This window comes from Armigeres subalbatus, chromosome 2, assembly GCF_024139115.2.
Source record: "Armigeres subalbatus isolate Guangzhou_Male chromosome 2, GZ_Asu_2, whole genome shotgun sequence".
Taxonomy (NCBI): domain Eukaryota; kingdom Metazoa; phylum Arthropoda; class Insecta; order Diptera; family Culicidae; genus Armigeres; species Armigeres subalbatus.
Genome location: NC_085140.1, coordinates 87,642,219 through 87,663,370, shown reverse-complemented (window position 1 = coordinate 87,663,370; position 21,152 = coordinate 87,642,219). Strand labels below are relative to the sequence as shown.

Genomic DNA, 21,152 nt, shown 5'->3' with positions numbered 1-21,152 from the left:
TTGCGAGCGAGAGTGTGTGCGAGCAATGTACCTTGTACTTATACGGAGTGGGACTCGTGTGGAGTAAGCCAGCGGTGAGCTTGCCAGAAGCAGGGCTGGTGCGATTTGCGAAATGAGCAAAATGTAACGACGTTCTTGTGTTGGTGTCTGTATCAGAAGAGCTAATGAGAACGTGATTATGCCAGTACGGCGAACGGCGTTTGTCAGCGGTTCCAAGGAACACACAGAACCAGCTATCTAATCTATCGAGTTTACAGAGATTGTTGACGATCTTGTGTTTGATTGTCGTCGAGACCGTAATTGCCAGCAGTGATTGCCGTCCTGGATGATATCTTAGAGTAATCATACCTGGGAGGATAGTGTGACGAGACTGTGCACTAAATCAATTTGCCTACAACCACTGCCAGTCTTATCCCTTTTCTGGATAATGTGCAGCCACATTACACACCGGACCGGGGGTGATCTCTCCGTCTCGGGGAATGTTAATGTGAATGTGCATTTGTGTGGTTCTTAGACGTTTCTCTCGCGCTCAATCGGACGACGACCACGAGCGTAGAGGCGTTAGCAGACGGTGTGCAAAGGTGGTGAGAAGTTTTTCCTGTTTTACCTGGAGGGTTTGCAATTGTTGCTGCTGAATTGTTTATAATATTCTGCTTCCTGTTCGATGGCTGATCAATCCCAAATGGGATTTGGCCTGCTTTTAAACTCAGTGTTCGTATTAGCAATTCTATATCTATCAACTGAAAGCTTTAACTTTGTAATTATGGCTATAAAAGAATTTTGAAGATTATTTACTCAATTTTGAACTTTGTCAGATTGGGCATTCAAAAGTCACGCCAAAACTAGAAGTTGTATTAAAAAAAAGCTATTTGGATTGATCTAGGAATTCTTTAATATCTATAAATCATTAGAGGCAATCTAAGGCATTTGCTAACATGCCTATATAGCATCTATAAAAGATCCTTTAGAAGCCCAATTCAATATTCATACCTATTTGATAAATGATTTTTCTAAGTTTTATGAAAAAAGGAAAAAAATCAGCTGTAATCAAAGCATTCAAAAAAGATCTGAAAAATCTTGCAAAAAGATCGGTAATTATGATGGGGCACTTCTTTAGTCGTGCGATAAGATGCGCGGCTACAAAACACACATGCTGATGAAGGTAGTTGGGTTCGATTCCTGGTCCGGTCTAGGAAGTTTACAGCAGCAGCTTTGCTGATACCAGGTCCTCTTCGGCTGTCCCTAGTGTACGGCATTGGTAATAAGCCACCATTCAACTCTGCGAGAGCGATCGTTTGGAGAAAATCACCTTAATGCAAAAAAATGTTACTACCATACTATCGTAGATTACACACATCGCCAAATAAAGGAAACTGAAACTACACACAATTTTTGAGTCATCCGAGCCATGCAGTGGAACCCCGATGACCAAACAGTTTTCGAAGATGGTTGGTCGGTTGTGGCCCCCATCTTTCCGGAATCCATACCTTGTCGAAGATTCACTAATTTCATGAAACTCCGCCAGGTAAACAAACCAAGTCGGACTAGATTTCTGTTCTAAGCCCACGTACACTGTGAGAGCACTGAACGAACGAGCGAGACTATCGCACGGAGAACAAAAAATCGATAATCTGTCATCGCGTATAATCACACGCCCCCCTTTGATGGTCGGTTGCTATTTTCCTGTTTTCTGGTGCTGCTGCTGCTGCTGCTCTTTTTTGTCGCCGTCCGGCAGTCGTCACCACCGAATGTAAAACACCTTGCATCTACTCTATCATGTGCCGATGGCAGCCGGTGGCGATGACTTTCGCTCGTTTTGTGTTCGTAGCCGGGATGTCGTGCGCTCCGCTGTGTTGCCGTCTGTTGTCTTCGGACGAGTGCATCACCTGCTGGTTGGATGCAATATCACATTATTTGTCTGTAACATCGTTGATGTTTTAAGTTAGTGTTGGCAATATTCATTTTTCACTAACAGTAGCAGATATGATTAGGATTAGGTTAGAATCAGAGTTTTGCTCTATGCTTCAGTTATTTATCAAGGCATTTCATCTACAGAGATAAATGTCGGAATAAATCTATAAAAAGATAACAGAATGACTCAAACAAGGCCTTGGCTTTCTGATTTCAGTGCGTGTAATAGAGAATAATAAATCTGGTTGAATGAAGTGTGCACCTAAATATGGGACTCCTTTGTTTAGCAATGGTACATAAAGATAATGATAAAAATATATGGAATTGAATTCTGGTTTATTCAACAAATGACCTGGTACGATGTTTTTTCTCAACTTCAATAAGCACATATTACGAAGTATTATTTAAAAAATCGTATGGCACGCTACGCGAGTGATACATAAAGTACCAAAAGCATTGTAAAATAACCAACTTGATTTGGACCCCTGATTTCGGACATTCCTGGCGACATTTTCTTGATTTGTGAGCTAAAATCAATGCCGCTGCTGTTTGCCCCACTGGTTTCAGGAAAATAATGTTGTTGTGCGTCTGTTTCATTTTCGTGCAAAAATAAAGCTATTTAGATGAAATTTCAATGACATCCGTTTGTTCATGGAGGCGAGCTTTACAATACGCTACGCTTCGAGGCATACGTCACTGAAAATCGCAGAACGCACACAAAAAGTTCATGTCAAAATAGTGAATTTAAAACGCAGGAATCTTCTCATTGGTGCATGCCACCCAAAGATAAGACTTTGCTTCGGCTCAATTTACCAGCGTAAGTTGGAAATTCGACTTTGAACAGGGTAAATTAGGGATGTCAAAAATGTGTACATTTGGGGATCCAAAATATACTTCACTGTCCAAAAAGATGAATATTTTCATTTCAGGAAGTTGCCGTTCTTTATAATTTATTAACACCCCCGGTCAAGAATTTTTCTGCTAGACTGCGAACTTGAGATTTCTTATGAATCTGTTTATAAGCTTAGGACTATACAATCGATTGGACCCTCACGAAACTACCGACTTTTTTAAAGGTCCCAGCGTAAAGCTCATTGCCCCTACCTACATAATACCTATGATGGTCGTGCACTCCGTGTGTCTGGAGCAAAACCGAATGTAATGTCTTGTTCCAGGTCGCTCGTTCTTGGGCCGCCATTCTCCCTGCATGTCGGCCGCACGCGCATTTTCCTCGATTGTACACAACCAACGAGTGAAACTACCCCGGAGCCAACGTTCTCTTCCAGGTTCTCTGCCAAACACCACTTTTGCTGGCCTCTCTTTCGGCATACGCACTGCATGTCCAGCCTACTGTCATCTGTGATATTTTATCAACCCCTGTCTGCATTTTTGTACACTGGGTACAACTCGTGATGCATGTGTTTGATCCATTCGTTATGTTTCATACCCAGTATTTTCCACTCAAGCACTTCGAGAATAACGATAGTATGCATATTTTAACGGTCTATGCTTCATGAATCACCGATGTGTACAAAGCTGCGCAACACTACTTGCAGCCGCAACACGTCTTTTCACCTCGCGGCTGACGTCATTGCTACATGTAACGTGAATTCCAAGATATTTGAATTCGTCGACAACCTCAAATCGCATACTATCCATTCACACCTCGGGACCAACACCGTTTGGACCGCCACGTTCTCTGCCAGCCATCAAATACTTAGTCCTATTCTATTCTTTTAGTCTTCAATTTAAAAAGTACGAAAGCCTCTTCCACTGTTCTGCGATCTACCCCAATGATGATGATGGTTCCGTTATTTTGCACACCAGAAAGTTGAATGGTAGATTAGAGAGCGCATCGCTCTGCTTCGATCCATCCAACGTCACGAACGAATCGAATGTCTCACCGGATATTCTATTCTGACAGTTTATTTGAATCCATACAGCGTCGCACGAATCAGCCTAATATGTTTCATCAGAAAGCCATGTTCTAGCATTACATGTCACATTTCGGTCCGTTTGACTGAGTCGTACGCTGCCTTGACATCTACAACACGATGCTGAGTCTGCAAGTTGTATTCCTAGCATTTAACAAGGATTTGTAGCAGAGTGAACATCTGATCCGTTGTTAATCGTCCTGCTCGAAAGCCTCTTCGATTTTGTCTACCACCGATTTTATCACGTTTTCGACCCGATCTTGTCCCCCCGAAAAAATTGAAAGTTTCAGTCGTTTTTGCCTTTCTCGTATACTAAGTTTACGTAAAGGCTATATGATCACTCCAAAACCAAACTTTTGATAGAAGGCTCGAAGACCCATAGTGTTATATACCAATCGACTCAGCTCGACGAATTGAGGTGATGTCTGTTTGTGTGTATGTATGTATGTGTGTGTGTATGTGTACACAATTTTGTAGACACACTTTTTGGAACTTAGCATTGGCCGAATAACTTGCAACAAGTTCTATTCGACTGAGAATCCTGTCCCATTTTTCGCTATTGAAAATTGGCCAAATTGGACTATGGGATCAGAAGTTATGACCAAAATACTATTTTCTATGCGCAAAACACGCTAAAAAACACTCAAACGTATTTTATAGTTTTTTTTTTTTTTGCACGAGAAAGGCACCAACACTGTTAGGTAGATTAATCAGGAAATTTATTTTTTGTAAAAAATACCGCAAGCAACAATGATTTTCATGAAATAACTTGCACCGCCTGAGGTTTATTATGAATTATTTCTGAGTACCTGCCAAGAATTTTGTAAGCTTTTTTGGCAAGAAATTATGCGTTTCGTTTACTCATTTTGCCTTCCCAACACAATGAACTTATTTATATTTGTGAAACAAATAGGCTATAGGATCACTCCAAAACCGATCTTTTGATAGAAGGCTCGGAGACCCATAGTGTTAAACACCAATCGACTCAGCTCGACGAATTGAGGTGATGTCTGTATGTGTGTATGTATGTGTATGTGTGTACAAAAATGTGAGACGCACTTTTTGGTACTTAGCATTATTCGAGTTGCAGTCGACGCGAATTGGGGTCTAGTTGTTTCCTACTGAAAATTGGCCCGAACCTTAGTATAGTATAATCGAAAGAGAAAAGAAGCAAAGCGATACTCTCTTCTGCAAATACGACCTATTCTTAAACTCTAGAATTATTTTGTCAAAATTTTATTCAGACTTTTAAAGGTTAATACAGAAATGTAATTCAAAACTGAAATATACTGGATGGGTTGCAGTGAACTCTACGACCTCTCATCATAGCTTTCATTGAATGTTTTCTGATATTTGCAGAAGAGCTGTAAAAAAGGAATTGTACCCCGTTTGACATAATGTCGTTTAGCATAACGGCCGGTCGCCATAATAATCTATTGGTATAATTGTTATCAGAGCTGTGCGATTGATGAATAAGATCAAGCCTCTTAGCTCCGTTATTTCTATCATGAGAGCAATAGATGATAATTGGACGCATCATTGTACGATGTGGTATACAAGAATAAAGAAAGCTCCTGTAAAAATGAAAATATTTCAAATGTTGACACACCTACTAGCAAGATAAATCAACTTTGAATTAATTTGACATTGGTGGCTAGTCTTATTTTCCATGTAAGGGTATGAGGAAAACCTACCTATTGTGTATTTCTCCATTATATTAGTAAAGGGATTCTTATCCTCAGACGCTCATTTTTTTTACCATTTCATTTATTTGGTAGGCTCAGTCGTGTGTGACACTTTGCAGAGCCGCTATTCTTAAGTATGATATTTTTACAATCAGTATCATCTTATCATTAGCAGTTAGTAGGGAAGGGGGACGTAGACCATAATACTCGTGGTGACTCAAGGTTAAAAATTACTTAATTCAGGACGGACGAGGTAGGAATATGGGTTTAGGTTATTCCAGCTGCTCATCCGGGCATTTGACGTTGGAAACGGTTTTGCGTGGCGTCGTGCTCGATTTTTGTTCGGCATGGAGCATCTTCCAGATGGCCAGGGCTTTGTGGTACACGGAACAGAAAAACAGAATCGAACGGAGAAAAAAACTGAGAAAGAGAAAAACACGGGCATTAGACTTTGATATCAACCGAGCGAAGAAAGGCATAGATGGCCTGCATATTATCAACACCGCGATCTCCCAATACACCTCTTACTTCCCTGAAGGGTTGTTTACCTCGGGCCACAAGGGTATCCAATAATTGCTCTCTGGAGGCGTCATTTTCCGATCAGAACCAAACTACGTGATCGATGTCATCGTAACCGGCTCCGCACCTACAGGGTGTTCAATAAGTTCGAATACACTTTCAAAAATTGTTTAAAAATTGATATTAAATTATTTCTTTTCCCGGTTCCATTTCATTGAAAGTATTGTTTATAAGGAACGTTTGTAACATTTATTTTGGAATGACCTCTATTTTGTACTTCTTCACGAGCTTCAAACGTTTTTAAAACCCATCGCAATCGGCACGCACGGTCTGCATGGGCATTTCGTTCAAGATTTTGATAATTACGTCTTGAACTGGTCCAAGTTACTGACCTTGTATTCGTACAGCTTTAACATAATAAAGGACCAACAAGAAAGTTAAGAGGGTTCAAATCCGGGAAGCTGGGAGGTCGCAAAGTTTTGTCCAAAAAGTCGATGAAATTGTCCCCATATAAGGCTTAAATCGCTTTTTTCGTGTATAAAGGGTTATCGTCCTATTGGAACACGTAGGGCTGATCTCCGCCTTATCACCAGGCCAAAGGGGGCATTAATCGTCCCCAAAACCTCAGTTTTGTAGTACGCCGCAATGATTTCGACCTTCAAAAACGGCTATTTACGATGCCCCAATCCATTTTCAACGCGCGTAATAAACAAACAACAAGAGACAGAATGTCAACACCACACACATCCGTTAGCGTACACCCAAAAAAATCTGCACGTTGTTTCCACCTGAAAAAGTACGTAGATTTTTTCCACCTGAAATTCACGTAACTTTTACCTGATTTTTCGATAGAATTCTCATTCTACGTGAAAGTCAGGTAAGTTCTACCTGAGTTTTGAATAGAATTCACCGGACACGTAAGTTTCACCTGAATTTTCTGAAGCATTTTCAGCTACGTGTGCACGTAAAATGTACCTGAAATTTCAGGTGGAAACAACGTTTAGATTATTTGGAGTGTATATATACCGCTAACGCTGACACCAATACTAATACAGAATATGTACATTGGGCTTACAAACACAATGATCAAACATTTGTATTCGAACTTATTGAACACCCTGTACATAAGTTGCTATCGACAAGGTTTATTCTGTAGAGATGTGCGTTTAGTGAATAGTGATTGGACATAAGCCTTGACATCACGCGAATGAAGCCTCGACTCAAGTCCTCACCTCTGAACCACGCTCGCGCAGAAACTTTGGGAACCATAGAAAATAGCCACCGTCCAAGTTCGTTGTGTGACCAATTCATTTGCCAATTTTGAAGAGTACTCTGACGGACTAATGGGAAAAACTCGTTGTTCGAGATTTGTCTATCATAAACTTCACCATCCTTTGCGCCCACCTTTGCTAGCGTGTCCGCTTTCTCATTGCCATAGATTAGGCAATAGGATGGGACCCACACAAAGGTAATCTTGAATGATCTTTCGACCAAATCACGCATCTGCTCTCATATTTTTTTAAGAAAGTAAGATGCGTGCTTAACTGGTTTCATCGACCGGAGTGCCTCGATAGAACTAAGACTATCCGAGAAGATGAAATAATGGTCTACGGGCTGATCGGAAATAATCCCCAAAGCGAAGTTAATTGCTGCCAGCTCAACAACATAACCCGAACACGTTTCCAGAAGTTTTCGGAAGGTGGTTGAATTTACATTGAAGACACCGAAGCCAGTGGATCCGTTGATGCGAGAACCATCAGTGAAATATCTGTTGTTGCAATTGACATGTTCATATTTTTCATAAAAAATAGGGGTAATGGAAAGATTTCGAAGATGATCTGGAATTCCTTGAATTGCATGTTTCATGGACAGATCGTATTCAATGGAGGAACTGTCGTTGATGAAGTTAACTCGAGGTGAATTATAACATGGAAGACAAAGATCTGTCGATATGTAGTTGAGGTAGACCCTCAGGAATCTTGACTGACGAATCAGTTCAAGGATATTATCGAAATTTTCTAAGACAAGTGTGTTACTTGTCCCACATTTGATCAGTATTCTAAGTGAGAGTTCCCAGTAACGGTGCTTTAAAGGAGTGACTCCAGCAAGCACCTTCAGGCTCATGTTTTCAGACGCTCATACATAAAGACATTACTTTTATTTGCCGAGCTTAGTCACCATATGCACCATATGCTTTATATCCTACCATATCATCAGCCGGGTAAATGCATTCTTAGAAAGAAGGGATTATATCCTCCCTTCCCATCTGGAGGTCGAATGCATCCCACAATGAAGAAACCATATCTCCCTTTGCCTTAAACCGAGCAAATGTCTTAATTGAAAGAATGAGTCCTATCCTCCCTAGCATTCTGTCGGGTAAATGCATTCTTTGAAACAATAGATCATATCTGCCCTTGCTTCAATCCGAGCAAATGCCTGATATGAAAGATGGAATCATGTTGCCTTCTGCCGGGCAAATGCATATCGCAAAGATGTAATCATATCTTCAGGATTTTCGGCTTTCAGTCACATGAAAATGTTGATAATTTCAAATCATTGCCAACGTTTCGATCCGGGGGTTTGGATCTTCATCAGGGCTGAATATTAGCAATGTAATCATATCCTCTCTTGCCTTCTGTCGGGAAAATGGATCCTTCAAAGAAGGGATCGTATCTCCCCTTGCCTTAAACCGAGCAAATCCCGGAATCGAAAGAAGGAGTCATATCCTCTTTTACCTTCTGCCAGAAAAATGCATTCTGTGAAGAAAGGGATCATATCCCTCTTTGCCGTAAACCGAGCAAATTGCTGAACTGAAAGAAGAAGTCATATTCTCCCTGACATTCTGCCGCCGGACAAATGTATCATTCGGAAGAAGACATCATGCCATAATCCGAGAAAATGCCTGAATTGAATAAAGTAACCAAATCGTTTTTCTTCTGCCGGATAGAAGCATTCTTCGAAAGAGAAATCATACCTTTTCTTGCCTTAAAGCGAGCAAATGTCAGAATTGAAAGAAGGAATCATACCCTCGCTTGTCTTCTGCCAAGCAAAAAAAGATAGTAAGTGGAAAATGCGCATATAATAAATACAGCGTCTCTTCAATGACGTAAAAGCAACAATAATTAAAATAAATTGAACATAATTTGTATTATTTCTTAAATTGGTGATTACACAACTATTATGCCAAACGACCATTATTCCAAACGGCCATTATGCTAAACTACCGTTTTGCCAAATGACCTTTATACCAAACGGCACTATGCCAAATGGCCTTCCACCAACAAAAGGAAAAGTTTTGGCAGAAAATGAAATTGAGATAATATAGAAAAGGATGAGTCTGGGATTGGAACCAGAGCCTCCTGCTTGTAGATATGAACCGGTGGCAACGAAAGTGGTACAGGTCACATTGAGTGAATTTTACTGGAAACGCTTTCTCCCAAAAACTTACAATAATAAATTCAAATTTGCAATTTTCTGCAACTCAACTGTACCAACAAGTTATGACAAATTTTATTCTGCAGAATGACCCCCCTATGTTTTCCCGAAGGACGTATTCTACGTCAAAAGTTCCAACCGAACTGCTGTCAGAACGTTTTTTTTATTCGCTCAGGTAGGAACTAGTTTTGCACTAGTTCCAACACCAAAGCTGTCGTGTTCGCACTGTGTTGTGTCACAATTTCGCACCGCGTTCAACAATACAACTTTACTTTAACTATCAAAACCATATGGGTGGAAACGGGTGAAGAAAGGAGTAGAGAAGCAATATCAAGAAAAAACGAAACTGTCCGTGCATTTAATAAAAATGCGCGTAGAGTTTGGAATTTGTTAAACAACTTTTCCATTGATTGTTAACGGAGTTCTTCCAAAAAATCTTTTGAAATTTCTTCCTGGTTATTATTAGGGATTTCTTCTAATAAGTTCTTTCTGGTTTAACTTTGAAAATTTGTTTAGGGAATTCCTTCGGGAATTCTCCCTTGAACGTCTTTGGTAATTCTGCTATGAATATCTTGATACAGTCTTCCTGGATTTCCTCTGTCAATCCCTCCAGAAATTTATCTGGCAATTCCTCCGGAAATTTCCTAAGGAATTCCTTCGGAAGTTCCTCCAATGATTCGGATGTTTCTCCAGGAATTCCTACGGAACAGATACGTATTTCGGCGACAGATACGTATTTTGGCGACTTCGAAGTCGAGTCAAGTACGAGACACTGAAGACGGCCTTACTGTTGAGGTCGAAATACGTATCTATCAAGATACAATTAAGTGGTGGAATTCAATGGGATTGTACAAACTCGTCTTATGACAAGTGAAGACATTCCACTAAAAGCTCAAAATAATTTTCTTAATTCCTACGGAAGTTCGATAGGAATTCTTCCGGGAGTTCGTTCATAATTACTGAAGGAATTTCCGGAGGAATAGCTAAACGAATTATTGGTGGAGTTCCTAAAGGACCTCCAGCGGAACTGGAGAAGTAACTTCCGGAGTAATTCATGTAGAAACTTCCAGGGGAACTTTTTAAAGGAAATTTAAAGTGAATGCCTGAAGGAACTTTCAAATGAAATCTTGAAATGAGAAAAAAAAACTCTAGATGATTTACAGCAAGAATTCTTGAAAATCACTGCAGAGATTTTCGGATAATTTCTTTGAGGAATCTCCGAAATAATTTCCGTAGGAAGAAAAAAAATTAAAAAAATATACCGGAGGATCTTCGAAAGAATTTGCTGGCTGGAAATCTTAATGAATATTCGGATGCTGTTCTGTGGGAGTTTCTGGAGGAGTTTATTGGGAGCTCCTGGAGGAGAAACTCTCCTTCCAGAAGTTTCTTTTTAATTTTTGAGAGGAAATTTTTAGGTGAAATTTTCAAAGTTTTCCATATTGGACTCTTAAAATATTGCCATAAGGGCTTTCTGGACAAATTTTAGAAGGAACTCCTAGAGGATATCCCGGATCAATTTCTGGAAGATTTCCCGATGGGATTCCGTCCTCGTTACTCAAGAAACACATCCTATCCCTACTTTCCCAGCTTCGAAGCATTTTCCAGCTTTCTTTATCAATCGGTTTGTTCCCATCATGCTGGAAAGAGGCTTCAGGCTTCGGAATTCTCACTCATATGAATAAAAACCTGCGATTAATCCATTAAGCGGAGTGTGATTTTTCATGGTTCCCCTGTGAGGAAGTATTCTCACACTACATTTTTATCCGGATAGAATGGCGGGTGATGAATTCGTGAGCGACAGATCGCCGGATAATTTAATTTTAATCCACAAATTTTCCTTCTTGTCGCCTCACCAGATAAATTTTACAAGCATATTTACAAAAAATTCGGACCGCAACGGGATTCGAACCCAAAACAATTTTAAAATAATCAGAGCGCCCACTAAAACCACGCCACCACATGAATTGATTGAAAGCGAGGGGAAAAACTGCTGTATTGAACCTTCTGCTTATCGTGGCGCATCGTCAGATTCAATCAGCTTAGAAAGGCAAAGTAAGCAACATTTGATTTTCGCGAAACATGGGAAGAAGGATAACAATTTTTCGCACCATCGCTTGTGCCGGAGTTTATCGCACTGTAATTTATCCGGATAAAATGCATGGTGGAGTGATCAGTTGTCGCGTGAGAAATCCGAACCCTGCTCGGAATGCTCCCTTGAATTTCCCAGGAAATAATGCTAAGTTAAAAAAGTGTGTCTACAAAATTCTGTACACATACACAGTGTATTACACACGCATACATACATTATATAACACTATGGGCCTCCGGGTCTTCGTATTCGTTTCTATAGCCTTTAAGTACACTTAATGTACGGGAAAGGCAGAAAACTCAAATTATTTCACTTAGTAGTGATACTGCCTATCTCGCATTTAGTTAAGGCACCAATCCTTTTGGTTCGAATAACCATTTTCTTGATAACGCTATGGCAGATCGTTTACATATTCATTCAATAGTGATCAACTAGGACTTGTCCATTCGAATGCAAATTGTTGCGAGGAAATTGGTCGAAGATTACTATTACACACACATAGACACGGCATTTGCTTACTGACAGACAGACATTTGCTTAATTCGTCGTGCTGAATCGATTGATGGAATGGTAGCCTTTTAGTATAACTCCGTTGAACGAGAAAGGCAAAAACATCTGAAATAAGTAAGAGATTCTTAATGAACGCATGAAATTGTTTACTTGCAAGGCGGCTCTAGTTGAACATGACTATATAGAATTTTTCTTCTACTAGCTGTCTACGTCAACAATTCTTAGTTGTTCCCTTAGGGCGCCCTCTTTCATAACTTGAACACAATTCAATTATTAAATTAACATCATTCAAAGTCAAATCTAAGCACCATGACCTTGCCACAAAAATTGATCGTTTTTGTGTATATGAATTAATTTGATTAATAAGCACCGCTCGACCACTGGGGGTTAAGGGATCATGGATAACGCACGCCAATATCAAAATTGGACATTCGCAATGTCTATCCGTTTCAACGGTACTACTACATCTGGCCCAAGTGTGACGGAAACGGACGATCGTAATAGGTTTATCATAGTTTGACGGATTTCAGTTGGAAACACTAACCGCTGACCATATGGGGATTCTTCTTCGTTGCTCGGGGGATGGCATAATTTAATTAAACTGAAAGGAAAACGCTCAAGCTCCTATCGAGGTGACCTATTCACGTTTCTTTGCTGCTGTCCGGCGGCACACACGTGGGAAAATTGCTCGCGGGTGGATGTGAAAGAAACCTCACCAAAGTCAGGTGACTGGGACTAGTGGCGGTTGTCGAGGGAAATCTGCTGTAAGGATGGCACCCGGTCGTTGCGTGAACCTGTACGGTAGTTCCGCCAGGGTCGAAGTCTGCCTTGAGAGGACTAAGCATTGGGAAGGTTTGTGGTTTGGCTGCTAGTTACTGAACTTCCCAGGTATGGATTTATTTCAAAGTTACGAGCTATTCATAAATATAAATGTGAATTAATATGAAAAGTTTAGAAATAGCATAGAACCAGTAAGAATATTGTCTTCCGGTTTCGAATATAAAAATTTAATTTCAAAGCTATTAATTATGCTAAACTATAACAAGAAAAAACTTTCATCTCCGTAATAAAACTAAGCAATGCCGTAGAATCGTAGTCCGGTGGCTACCCTGTGCAAGTGACCATGCGCCTGGTACTGCATCGATCCACTGATTAGGACACCGGAAGCCTATAAAAGAGTGTAACAACTGACGACAACTTTTAGTCTGGTTATTGTGTTTCCTAGATACTGACTGTTGCTGCGCTGGCCTGTTCTTCTGATATTTGGTGGTTGATATCGTTGATCCTTGATGTGATTTCCCGGATCAGTCCGAGAATCGTCTGGTAGTGGGAGTGTGCGAGAGAGTGAGTGTATGCTACCGATGGAGATTGGGAAAACGGAGGGGGGCGGCAGATGACTGATCATCAGCGCATCGAGATTGCAAGTGCGCGGTGGTGCAGTTGCAAAACTCGTCGAGGCTTAGTATTCGCGTGACCAGCACTGAGCGTGATAGCAGAGTGTGTTTGTGGGGGAGGAGTGATCTCACCGCGGCGATCGCATCGTGACTTCTACGGCGACGGAGATCAAAGATAGAGGAATTCTAAAAAGCAATCATCCGTTGATAACGCTGAACTAGTGATATTTTACTAATGAAGGTTTCTGTTTCATTTTTTTTTCTCGATATTCCAACAGTGAAGTAAATGATTGAGAAGATTTGCTATCGAACTTAGCGTTTACAAAAGAAGAATACTACAGAAAAACAGTGATATATGATCAGCGGAACAGGCCGTTGCGGCAAAGTTCAGTGGAATAACAACAGCAGCCATCGCCGCCACCAGCAGCACCGCCGCCTTCGTTGCCGTCGCCAGGAGCAGCAGCAGGAACTTTGGATAACCAGATCGAAGGCCATCGTTAGCTGGTCTATCTCCGCCTTCGCCAGTTGCCATCATCGTAGCAGTTGCGGTCGTAGTTCTTGCAGTTTATAACGACCGCACCAGCTAGACGAGCGACGACAACAAGTTAGCGCGATCATCGTTCGTTTTCTTCGCTATTTGTCACTTCTTATGTCCTTGGTCCCGTTTGTGTCCTTTACTTTCTCATAGTTCCTCTTTTATGTGTTAAATGCAACCGAATCCAAACAACAAGCAGCCTTTCTAGTTTCTCCGTTTTAGTTCTGCTGCTTAATTTGATTTAAGCCCTCAACTACCACCACCCACGAAAAGCTGCAAAAGTGCACGAATCCAAGGGCGCGCGGTGTGTCATTGCGCGGTGTGCTGGCCAAAGAAGAAAATATCGTGAAGCAAACCGAGTATAAGCAAGAGTAGAAGAAAAAAGTTCTGGTAATCAAATTATTCAGTGTTCTTCGGGTGGTGCTGCTGCTGAGAGGGTGTGTGCGTAGTTGTGTAGTAAATTGTGATAATACAAAAGCACGGGACAATCGGGCACCGAACGTGAGTCCGGTGTTGGTACCCACCGCCCTCGTTTGGTCGACCGACGGAGCCACCAGAAGCAGCAAAGATCCCGCGGCAACGCGATCGTCTCAAAGTGTGACGACCCTCACACTCAACCCAACACACGGCATCACACCACAGCCATGGAGTGCTGTCTGTCCGAGGAGGCCAAAGAGCAGAAGCGTATCAATCAGGAGATTGAGCGACAGCTGCGACGAGACAAGCGAGATGCCAGACGAGAGCTGAAGCTATTACTATTAGGTAAGTGGCATGTTTTTCTTTACTCGTTATTGCCCTCTCTGTACACAATAATTTACAAAAGCGCAATCCAAGTGGTGAGTCCCCGACAAATGAATACTTTTCAATTACAACTCAGGCAATTGCACTCCCCCACTAATAGCGCAGATTTAATTTGATTAGCATTGACACGCGGAAGTGGATTGATTCAAATGAATTGCCCCAGTAGACAAATTATGTTGAATACGTTTAATAATGTTCTTATTTTAGAGAACTATGTTCGCATCGATATTAATCTGTACAAACCGCAACTATCAAACTCTTAATCGAATTTAACCATCGCTAACATGTTTTTACTTTGAATGAATTATTCATTCTTTACGAAAATATAAACAATCAAATACCAATGCATGAAAACCAAATGCAAGAAACTTACAATTCAAACATATCTCGAAAGGAAAAGTATCACTAAGAGTAAAATCAACAATGATTCAGTTTCAATGCAATTCATTTTTGGAAAATTTTCAATTCAATGAAATAATTATGTGACTGCTAAAAAAGGCGTCGTAATTGCGAAGTGGATTGATCCGTAAATAAAATGACGCATCCATACACCAAAACATTTGAAAAATACTTGAGTCTCGTGATTTATTAGTGGCATCCGTAGACAATAGAACTGAGCGGTATAACAGTTTTAAGCTTTTGAAACTCAACTGTTATAAAAATAATGAATCTAGAACATCTGCCTTACCCCGAATGTTTCAGAATCATATTAAAAATGCCAGCCTCGAACAATTTGAATCATTGCTGTTTTGCTCTTATAATCTCGTGTTTGAGACGACACAATCAATTGTGTCATATATTTTTATTTTGATATGGACCTCTTCTAAAAAATTACTTAATAACAAAGCCAAGCCACATTAAACACTGTTCTATTCACCTATCATAAGACGAGGTTAGTATGCTATTCCATTTAATTCCACCACGTTGTAATCTTTACAGCTACGTACAGATACGTTTCTTTTAGATTTTTTTAAAAGCTTGTGAGCCTTTCTAGAATGCCCTTAGATGCCTCGGGTAAACTGTTGGAAGACTCTTTCGATTTAATCCCAAAATATGTGACAGATCTTTCTTTATGGTTTGGCACGAATAATTTTCTGGTGCTTCAGTAAAATACGATAGAGTCCATTGACTACTCATGGGACCCCATGGGGTGCTTCCGTGGAACTTGTACAAGAAATATTTCCCGTTTTCAGACCAAAGCGTGTCAAGTGACATTTTTTTCTTCGTGGTCGCTTACGAATAATATTCTGATGAGTCTATAAAGGACGATAAACCTCATTGGAAGCCTAATGGAGGGGATATTTTTGTGTGTAGACCACCACTTGTCATGCAACAACTCCATGGTTTCTCGCAAACAATCCTCTGATGGCTTTGTAAAGGGTGACATATCTTGATGCCCATTTCCGGAAACCTACGAGATGATTCGAGGACCCTGCAGGACATGTGCGGCACTACCGATATTTTTATTACGCTGATACCGCTGCCGATCTGTTCTGCGCCGATTTAAATTTGTAGAAGTCCGCACATTTTTCCGTGGAAATTCCGAAGAATGAACGTAAAATTTCCCGATAGATATGCCCAAAACATCCGCTCCAAAGAATTGTTGTTAAAATACCAATGATTTACTGGAAAATTCTTTACAATTTTCCGTTGAAAGTTCGAAAATTTTCTCGTAAGAAGAAATTGTAGTGGAAATTTCGAAGAATTTAATTATTAATTTATTTATTAAGACTGAAGTGGCCTGTGCATTACATAAGAGTCTTCCTATTTCGACTCGGTCCATGGCTGCACGTCGCCAACCACGTTGTCTACGGAGGGTCCGTAAATCGTCCTTCACCTGATCGATCCACCATGCTCGCTGCGCACCTCGCCTTCTTGTGCCCGTCGGATCGTTGTCGAGAATTATTTTTATCGGGTTACTGTTCGACATTCTGGCTACGTGCCCGGCCCTCCGCAGTCTTCCGATTTTCGCGATGTGAACGATGGATGGTTCTCCTAATAACTGATGCAACTCGTGGTTCATTCGCTTTCTCCACGCATCGTCCGCCATCTGCACCCCACCATAGATGGTACGCAGCACTTTTCTTTCAAAAACTTCAAGGTGTTTGTGAGTCTTTCTTGGTCCACCACGAGCATCGTCCAGGTCTCGTGTCCGTAGAGGACTACCGGTCTAATGAGCGTTTTGTAGATTGTCAGTTTGGTACGGCGGCGAACTCTATTTGATTTCCAGCCACTATGCGTCTCAGAATTTCTCTGCTGGTATCATTTTCGGCAGTCACTAGTGAGTCCAAGTACAAAAATTCTTCTACCACCTCGATTTCGTCACCACCGATGCAAACTCGCGGTGGGTGGCTCATATTGTCTTCTCTTGACCCTCTTCCTATCATGTACTTCGTCTTCGATGTGTTGATGACTAGTCCGATCCGCTTAGCCTCCCTCTTCAGTCTGATGTAGGCTTCCTCCATATTCTCAAAGTTACGTGCCATAATATCTATGTCGTCGGCGAAGCCAAATAGCTGGACGGATTTATTGAAAATTGTACCACTCGTGTTAATCCCTGCTCTTCGTATTATCCCTTCCAAAGCGATGTTGAATAGCAGACACGAAAGACCATCACCTTGCCGTAACCCTCTGCGCATTTCAAAGGGACTCGAAACTTGAACTACATCAACCGTCTAATACGACTTGACTGACTAAGTCGAGTCAAGTGCAAGACACTGTATAAGACCTCACAGTTGAGGTCGAAATACGTATCTGCAAAGATAACAAAACGTAGTGGAATTAAATGAAGAGTACTAAATTCGTCTTCGTATCGTATCGAATATCTTTCCAGCCATCTTCAAGATAAGCTGCGCCTACCCGAGCAAAGCTTGAGAGCAAATCGATAACTAATTCTGTTGTTGTGAAATCGACTAATTTTGATTACTCAGGTTGATATCCTTTTGGTCGTTTTAACGGTTAAAAGATCAAAATCTACAGCAGAAAAATCTTACTGTGACATCAAATCGAAAACTATTCCTGCTATCGATGAGAGCAAATCGAAAACTAATTTTGATATTGGTTCCGTTAACAAAATAAGTACACAGTTTGATGTCAGATCATACAATTTAGAAATCAACAGCAAAATGAGATCAAAATATGTAATCAGTCATGATGATTCTTATTTGAAAACAAATTATGATTTCCATTTGATATCAATATCAAAATATGTTTTCTTTATACTCTCATTAAGTTTTCAGACTTTGCTCGGGTAGCTACTCTCCCGTTGGAAGTGCTACTTAAAGCTGCTGCGCGTGGCCTTGGGCTAGTCTACCGTCTTGTAGCCGTCCAATGTTAAGCCGCCCAATGTTCAAGTTCGACGCGTGTTGTATACGGTCGACAGTTTTGAGCGCAGGTATACTGCAACGAGGTAGTGATCAGATTCTATATTTGCACTACGGTATGTGCGGACGTTCGTGATGTTGGAGAAAAATTTACCGTCGATGAGAACGTGGTCGATTTAGTTTTTCGTTTCTTGGTTAGGTGATCTCAATTTGGCCTTGTGGATATTTTTGCGGGGAACGAAGGTGCCTCGGACTAATATTCCGCGGGAGGCTGCAAAGATTATGCATCGTTGGCCTTTATCATTCGATATGGTATGCAGATTATCAGGTCCGATGACCGGTCTATACATTTCCTCCCTTCCTACCTATGGGTTTATGTCACCGATGCCGATTTTGACGTCCCGCGGCAGTGGGCATTCATCGTATGTTCTCATCGTCGGGTCTCCCTTCGTGTGGCCACTTGAGCAGTGCACGTTGATGATGTTATAGCTGAAGAAACGGTCTTTTATTCTCAGCTTGCACATCCTTGCGTTGATTGGCTGCCACCCAATCACACGCTGGTGCATCTTTCCCAGCACTATGAGGCCGGTTCCTAGCTCGTTAATGGTGCCACAGCTTTGATAGAAGGTAGCCGCTCGATGCCCGCTTTTCCACACTTTCTGTCATGTCCGGGTGAGTGCCGGCTTTTTCGCATAATTTAAAAATGTGCGCCTTCAAATTGATCTTCTCGTCACTTCTACAAATGTTTTACGAGCAAATTAACAAAAATGTAGGGCCGAGACTGTATTCGTACTCAGAACCATTTCAAGATGTTTACAGCGCTCACTATAACTACACCACTAAACGAAATAATTGAAGCAAACAGAAAAACTGCTTTATTGTACCTACTACTTTAATCGTCGGTTTATACAATCAGTTTAGAGAGAAATCTAAGCGGCATATGATTTGTGCGAAACATGCGAATAAGCTTAACAATTTTTCGCACCATCACTGGTGTCGGAGTACCGCACTGTACTTTCTCCGGTTGAAGTAGCTGAATGAGACAATTGGCGTTTGGCTGAACTTGACATGTTTTCAAAAAATTCATTTGGACTCGTTGTATGGCCACAGCTTCTGATTTATATGCAGGAGGTCGTGGATTAAATCCCAGGCCCGTTCCATTCTTATAAAAATGAGACAGGAACACCGTCTTTGACCAATAATCATACAGACTGAACAAATAACACCTAGCATGAAACAACGGACAGGACACATAATACCCAGTGGACCAGGGCAGATTTTTTCGCTCACGAAAAGTTTCCTCCTTGCTGGAGTGAGAATCGAACCCACATAGCACTTGCGTCCAGACAAATGACGTCGCTATTCGTACGGCCATGAAGCCCACTTTCTGCTTTGTATCTATACTTCCTATACTTCCCATGTTCTAGCAATCGCTAGATCTGGAAATGGAGTTCCATACCGTTTCCATCTTCTATCCTATATTTCTATACGTTCAATTTCATTAATCTTGCGTTATGTTAGAAATTGTAATGAACGGAAAAAGCTCGTTCTGTATACAAATAATATGAATATAAAATCATTTCTATCCTATCACATTGGCAATCCGTTAACCAAGGCGAATCCCCGCCTTGAGAACCTGACCACCAAATTTCAATCAAATTTGGCCAAAAATAGCCATTCCCGAGTAGCACAATTTACACCGATGTAGTTGTACATACATACAGTCATACATACATACATACATACATACAGTCTCATATACGACTGGATTTGGTCGTACATACATAGGTACATAACTCATTTATGACGAATGTGCTGCTTGGGTGGCTGAACGAGTCGACATGTTTGGCCATATAATCCGTTCAGCTTTTATGACATTTTCAGCCGTTTAATCCGTTCGGCCAAATGTCCCGTCCTGTTAAACGATCATTTCGGCCAAATGACCTGTCCATCCAAACGACATTTTATTATGATATGATAAACGACTTTTTGACCGAATTATCAGTTTGGTCGCATGTAACTTTTAGCTAAATATCATTTTCGACCTAATAACCGTTTCTGCCAAACGTTCAATGGGGCCAAATCAAATTCGGAGAGATGGTTTCTGAACTTGTTACTCGGTCAAGTGGCATTCGAACGAATGACAATTGGCCGAAAACCATTTGGCCTGAACGAATTGTCATTTAAACGAACAAACCATTAGGCCGAGACCCATCTGGTCGAAAATAGTATTCGGCTGAAAAAACAACTGGCCATTTGGCTAAAAATGCCGTTTGGCAGATAGAGCCATTTGGATGTGAATGTCATTTGGCCAAACTGGTCCTTTTACGAAAAAGTCGTTTGATCGAATAGATCATTCGGCCGACATGGTCGTTTATCAGACATATTCGACTAAAAGGCTCTTTCTTCCTAACGACCATTTCACATTTTGAATTATTTATCACGGACACTCAGGATTTTTTAATTTTTTTGTTTATTTTAGAGGTTCAATTGCCGTGAATTGTAACGGTGCCGAAATCTAGTTTAATAGTGCATTTCTTTACGTATAGATTTTATACTTAGTGTTAGTTAGGGAACACAATAATACAGTAGGAAAGGAAGAGAGTTTAGAGTGCTTAAGTAATTACGGTGCTGATAATCACATAGTTCACATTTTTGGCGAGGCTTCACATCTGTAGCGGGACAAACAAACATTTTTGAGAGACAACAAAGCGAGGAACACATACAAGAGGGTTTAAGGACAGACATTATAATTAACAACAAGCAGAAGATATTCGTTATGGGATACGACAGGCAAGTTGATAAGTAGACTATGATAACAGTCTTACATAAGCAACTTTTGAAATTTGGTGAATTTGGTACCTCTCTGATAATCCTCGCCGCAAGCACAGAGATTGTCTTCCGAGAGCCCCATTCTGAAAAGATGTGTATTTAAAGTTAGACGTCAAATGGTTCGAATAAAGTCTCATAACATTTTAAATTTTTTGAACCATGGACGCTTCGACACCTACGAGCG

General features: G+C 40.8%; 1 protein-coding gene across 16 annotated transcripts in view; it reads left to right on the top strand.

The window, feature by feature from the left end:
* The window catches only part of LOC134209758 (guanine nucleotide-binding protein G(q) subunit alpha), a 94,984-nt gene that overhangs the window by 17,103 nt on the left and 56,729 nt on the right, over positions 1-21,152 (top strand). For 9 of the 16 annotated variants that reach the window (XR_009978778.1, XM_062685783.1, XM_062685794.1 and 6 more), the window contains exon 2: positions 13,756-14,774. Coding sequence is in view for 15 of the 16 variants with exons in the window: in XM_062685783.1 (XP_062541767.1) it covers positions 14,657-14,774 (118 nt within the window). In the remaining variant the exon portion in view is untranslated. Of the gene's footprint in view, positions 1-13,288; positions 13,434-13,755; positions 14,775-21,152 lie in introns of those variants that run through there. The other 7 variants (XM_062685796.1, XM_062685795.1, XM_062685788.1 and 4 more) reach the window with 7 other exon arrangements.